General features: G+C 35.9%; 1 protein-coding gene across 5 annotated transcripts in view; it reads right to left on the bottom strand.

Moving 5' to 3' along the window:
- Positions 1 to 3,160: 3,160 nt before the first annotated feature.
- Positions 3,161 to 6,000, bottom strand: part of LOC121728173 (unconventional myosin-XVIIIa) — a 238,603-nt gene continuing 235,763 nt past the window's right edge. For all 5 annotated transcript variants that reach the window (XM_042116297.1, XM_042116298.1, XM_042116299.1 and 2 more), the window contains 2 exons: positions 5,742 to 5,849; positions 3,161 to 4,816 (listed from right to left, as the gene is read on the bottom strand). In XM_042116297.1, coding sequence (XP_041972231.1) covers positions 4,744 to 4,816; positions 5,742 to 5,849 — 181 coding nt within the window. In that variant the 3' untranslated portion in view covers positions 3,161 to 4,743. The remainder of the gene's footprint in view (positions 4,817 to 5,741; positions 5,850 to 6,000) is intronic.

Raw genomic sequence — 6,000 nt, 5'->3', positions numbered from 1 at the left:
TTAAAATGTTGTCACTTGAAATTGCAGTTTTTATGTTTGTTATATCACTGTTTGATAAGACACTGTTTGTACATAATATGTACATAATATATAAATGTGTGTCACTTTTTTCACAAAATTTCCAATCTAAAGGCATCAGGCATTATGTTTAGACAATGTGTGCGTATGTCATTGTCTTTGCATCATTCGAAAAATATGCCACGGTTTTGCTGTAAGATCTACTTAAGTATTTTTTACCGTAGTACATATTAACCCTTTAACTTTTGTACTTTTCGTCGTTTAATGTTTTCGATTATCAACTTCGACTTTTATTCTAACCACAGTATATCGTAACCTATACCTTTCCTGTAAGTGTACATAAAATAACAAAAATAGCCTACAGTCACTTCTCATGGCTCTAAAACACACTTACGACGATTACGACGAGGTTTGAAAAGAGTTCGAACCTTTTGTATGGAGCGTGGCATACCTAATAGTTTCAAGTACTTAAAATGGCATATTTTCGAATTTCGTGTATACACACCTATGAAACATACGTCAATCGACAGAGAAAATAATTACAAACAACAAATACTCTTTGACAAAATGTCGTAAATGCAATGACTTTAGAGATCTTTCCGACGTACTCAGAGACATTTAATTACGATTAACCTTGAATTTAATGAAGAGTTTGACAGATAATGTATGGGGCTTATGTCAAAATTTTGAGTAAATAATGTTCCACTCTGAGTGCGGCAGTTTGCGTAAACGTTATACTTTTTGAAATATTTCATGTTATTTATTTTACATTTTCAAACTGAAATAACTCAGACAGTTTAACGGCCGTTCCCAATATTTGATCTATCTCTGGTTTTGCCCTACTAGAGATAGGAATAGCTCACAATTGACTTAATATGTCTAATGTGAGCTATTCCTATCTCTAGTAAGGCAAAACCAGAGATAGATCAAATATTGGGAACGGCCGTTAGTATATTATTTACGACATTTTGTCAAAGAATATTTATTGTTTGTAAACATCTTCTCTTTCCATTGGCGTATGCTTCATAGGTGTACACCAAAATACGACAGGTATGCCAATAAGGTTCTTTGTTCTTTGACCCTTGTCTTGAATAATTTTATTTGTGCAACATGGCCGCCACAGTTGAATGTTGATAATGAAAATTGTATGTTTTTTCTATTATACTTAAATAAATATTTTGTTTATAGTTTGTCTTGTAAATAAATATATTGTTGTAATTATAAAATTGTATTTTTATTCAATGGAGTAAATTATGCACAACAAGTAATGCCCGCTCCACACTCTCGCGAGATATTCGTGAGAATCTTCAAGAGATTCTCATTTCTCATATTCTCCCGAAATCTCCCGAGAGAACTATTGACAAAATCAAATCGAAGTGAAGACTGAAGGACATCCCTAGTAGTTTCTACAGTGTGTAAAAAAAAATAAGTGATAATACTTTAGGGAGGGTACGTGTTCCTTGTAGGGAGCTCACTGTAAAAGTATTATCACTTATTTTTGTTACAGCCTGTATTCATTGTTGGGGTTTCTAATATGATGTCATAAATAATTTCATTTCTTTCCGCTTACATTGCAAACGCAGGCCTTACGAGATTTATCAAAATAATGTAGTCACTATATACTACATATATAGTATATAGTGAGTACATTTACTGTCATTACTAGTATTATATACTTAGATCTATTATATGGCCCTTTACAGCATATGATTTAAATGAATATTTTCGAAGATATTACAGATTAAAAAATTGCGGGAAATAGCTTTTGCGGCGGTACCGACTAATGCAGGCCACGGGTAGTAGGTAATAATGAAGTCAAAGTTTCTGAATCGATTTTAATCATTTTTTCAGTGGCTATATATTTTATACGGTTATACCCGATGCGAAGCCGGGGCGGGTCGCTAGTTAGTTGATAAAGTGCGACAAGGCTTTAAAAATGAACGCGAACGTGGGCGGGAGCCGGGAACGCTGCTGGTAAGGAGAACTATCAAAAATGACTCTTTTGTATGATGGCAGCGTTGGTTCCTTTTTTCGCCACGTTCATTTAAAGCCTTGTCGAGCTGTACCATAACTGATATTAATCAGAAGAAGATAGAAGTAGGAAATATTCCCATTTTCCCTTTCCATACAAAGCGGGAGGTCTCACACGATGGGTTACCTGAATAATATGCTACGCTCATTTTTACGCAGTAGGTTAGAAATGCGCGCCAAGTGGATCACACTTGAAATATCGGCTCACACTAATGTGTTGGCGGCTTTTATTTGCATCTCTGTTTTATTGTTTACGTTGTAAGAAGTTAAACAAGGGGAGAAACAATATAAGCTGGCTTATATTGTTTATTAATTATTTATATGAGGGCGTATTACCAAGGGCGTCGCCAGCCGATGGCGCAGGGGGTGCAAGTTGACTTTACCTACTACAGTCTACAATTCATACTTTACTCACTCTCTATAAATGAGAAAAGTAGGTATGAATTGTAGGTAAAGTCGACAGCACATGAAACTTTTCACTTGTACTACGAGCCTTACATCTATTACCAGATTTTAATATTATAGTGGTCGTTGCTTTTGCATTATATTTGGCAACGTTTTTTAGAGTCTCTAGGGGGGGCAGCTGCCCCTCCCTGCCCCCCCCCCCTCCCCCCTGGTGACGCCCTTGCGTATTACGATGCCCATTTTGGGCGTTTGGCTGACGAGAGGTTAGCCTCTCGTCTGTCAAGACGCCCAATACCTACGTCGTAACTCTTAATACGACCTTAATATAAATAAATTACCTAAATTGTTTCTGTCCTTTGTTAATTGTTACACTTCTTACAACGTAAACAGAGAGGCAAATAAATGCCGCCAACAATGTTATAAGTACTACGTAGTCAAATTATTTTCTCACTTTTTGCCATCAGATTCTGGTAGACCTATACATATTCTCCGTTTGAATTTTTAGGTCAATTTTGAAATAAGACAAAAAATAGGATTTTGGTACGATCTCGGCTACGCGGTGCAATAAATAAATAAATGTATGGTCAAGGTCGTTTGCTCGGGGGATGGCCTGATAATAGTACTGCCGTAATCAAGTCGTCAAATCATGGACTATAAAACAGATGATTTTGGCAATAATTCTGATATTAAAAGAAAAACAATATTATAATTTATTAGTTACTTTATTAAATATTTCATTTTACAACCAATATCGAATGCAGTAACGTCACTATCATATACAATACACATGAACGCTAGAGTACAGACACAGCTACGTGTTACAAGACAACTTTACTAGATACAATCGAATCACTAATAAATATTACATAAAATAATACAAATCGGCCGGGTTAATTGTCTAGTGGATATGTATAAAACAAGCGACACATTTTGTTCCTAAAAATATCAGTTTTATGTGAATATTCCAGACAGAACATAATCAAGAAGTTACAATTATATTATATTGCTTAAATAAGATAAACTTTAGGCAAAGACTTCATGCGGTTAACAAAACATTTAAGTGTTATCTTGGTAGGTATACTATTGCCGCCTCCAAACTTATTCGATCGGTTTCATAAAATAGCAACATACATAACAAATAAATCATATAATAACAGTCTGATCACACAAAGTTACAAATTAAATAATAAAAAATGTTCCATCTATTTATTTACAATACTCTAACTAAATAACAATCAAACTAATATAACTTTGAATTAATTTCATCACTATTTGATTTAAATACTGACTGTTTATACACCAGCAGGACTAAATCTAGATTGATTAATTTGTATAAATACTAATTCTAAATAAATTAAGTCAAGCCGGGCGTACTCGCCTAGACCGGAGGTCGTAGGAAAGGCTCGATTACACCTACCGAATAGATCGGCGAGACAGTGCACTCGGCCAAGCTCTCGGTACGTTTGTTATGGTTGTGCTCGGCCGAGGGCACTGTCTTACACTCTACTCGGTAGGTGTAATCAAGACCTAAGAGCTCGAATTATATTGCCACTCCCTTGGAATGCATTTTACATACTATATGCATTTTACTAACGTGGTGTAACAAATATTCAAAAGTTTCAAACATTCGATTAAAAATGTATAAAATGCAAATATTAGCCTCGCTACATGTTCATATAAAACGATCGACAAAATTTATTACTGGTTACACTGTAAATGGATATACCTATACTGTAAGAAAGTCAAAAATGTATATTCCAATAGTATGTTTACATTACATTATCTAAAACATCTAATGAGTTTTATTCTAGAGTTTTAAAATATTGAGTGTAAATTGTTCAAAAGAGTGCTAATTTATAGTATCAGTGCACATAAGCAATAGATATTGTCGCATAATACGAGGCCTGAAGCATCGGTCAGTACACGTAGGCCTTCGGTTGAAGCTAGGATACTCAAAAATATTTTGGAGTATTTGAAATCTCCGTCATATCTTGCAAAGTCTATTTCCTGAGCAAAACCGTCATACATGAGCAATTTTTGTCAATAATCTGAAGTTGTTCATCATAATGTAATTTCACTGAGAAAAAATATGATTTTTTACAAATTATATCCAGCATATTTAAACGCAGTCGTCACATGAAGAATACAATACGCAAAATATACACAAGATGGCGTCTACACAATATGGCGGGCGAGTTACTCGATGACGTAGTGCGCGGGCGGGACGGTGCGCGCGCAGAAGGCGGCGCACAGCACGGGGAAGACGCGCAGCAGCCCGCCACCCGCGGGTTATGCGACCGCGCCGGGACTCTGCGCCGAGCTAGCGCTCGAGCGGCTCGTGCGACCTTCGGGGCTTTGGGATCTGTAAATTAAATAGTTCATTATGGTATTAACTAGCTATTTTTGAAATAAAATCTCCTGACAAATAAATATTATATGCATGATGACTATTTTTAGGGTTCCGTACCCAAAGGGTAAAAACGGGACCCTATTACTAAGACTTCGATGTCTGTCTGTCTCTAGGCTGTATCTCAAGAATGGTGATAGCTAGAGAGTTGAAATTTTCGCAGATTATGTATACTGTTGCCGCTATTACAAAAAATACTAAAAACAAAATAAATAAGTAATCAAATATTTAAGGGGGGCTCCCTGCATACAACAAACTTGATTTATATTTTGGTATATTTTGCTTTATATCAATAACGTGTGCACTTAAAATATTCACAAAATACTTATTTACTTTTACACTATAATAATTAATAATAAAATTAAAATAAAATAAATAATTAAGGGGGAATTAATTAATTTTATTAATAATTATTTAATTAATTCCCATACAAAAAAACACAAATTTCGCCTATTTTTGCTCTATAATGGTACGGAACCTTCGTGCGCAAGTCCATCTCGCACTTGGCCGATTTTTTTTCTTGGTTATCGAAACGTTAGAGGTTTGAGAACTGTCCCCTTGATGTTAGTTCAACATTACTATTAAGGTAGGTCCATAAAGTTAATATACCTAGCGAAATAGAGCAACAATCTCGAGCTGTCAAACGAAACGGAAATTGATTTAAGTACGTCTGTGTGTAAAAGCATCTTTCTAAGAGATTAAATTGTTAACGTGCCTATAAGCGCCGACTGGACGTCAAACAGATGGAAAAAATTGGTTCTGCTGTCATGTATCACACGTCTCTTTTTACCACGCAGTGTTACCGATAGTGACATCTCGCTTGCTCAGGCCTTTGTTTCTCTATTCCGCTAGGTATATTAACTTTATGGGTAGGTCTTACTTTTGTGAGTCTAGCTGTACGCTGTTGCGGGAAGGGGCGGAGGGGCTGAGCTTGTGGTTCGCCAGGAACGTGCCGATGCTCTCGTCCGAGCTGTAGCTATCGTTGTCGCTGAAAAAACAATTCATACATAAGTTGCGAACGTATGCCAGTTTGTAAAGGTTCTTGACCGAAGTTTAACTATTCAACAGCCTTGTTAATAGGTTGTTTTCTTTTTTAAATCTGCACCAGAGGGCGCGACGATAGACACTTCTAGATTTTC

This window comes from Aricia agestis, chromosome 6 (assembly GCF_905147365.1).
Source record: "Aricia agestis chromosome 6, ilAriAges1.1, whole genome shotgun sequence".
NCBI lineage: Eukaryota > Metazoa > Arthropoda > Insecta > Lepidoptera > Lycaenidae > Aricia > Aricia agestis.
Note: the sequence above shows the minus strand (reverse complement) of the source record. Positions and strands in the feature narration are given on the sequence as shown.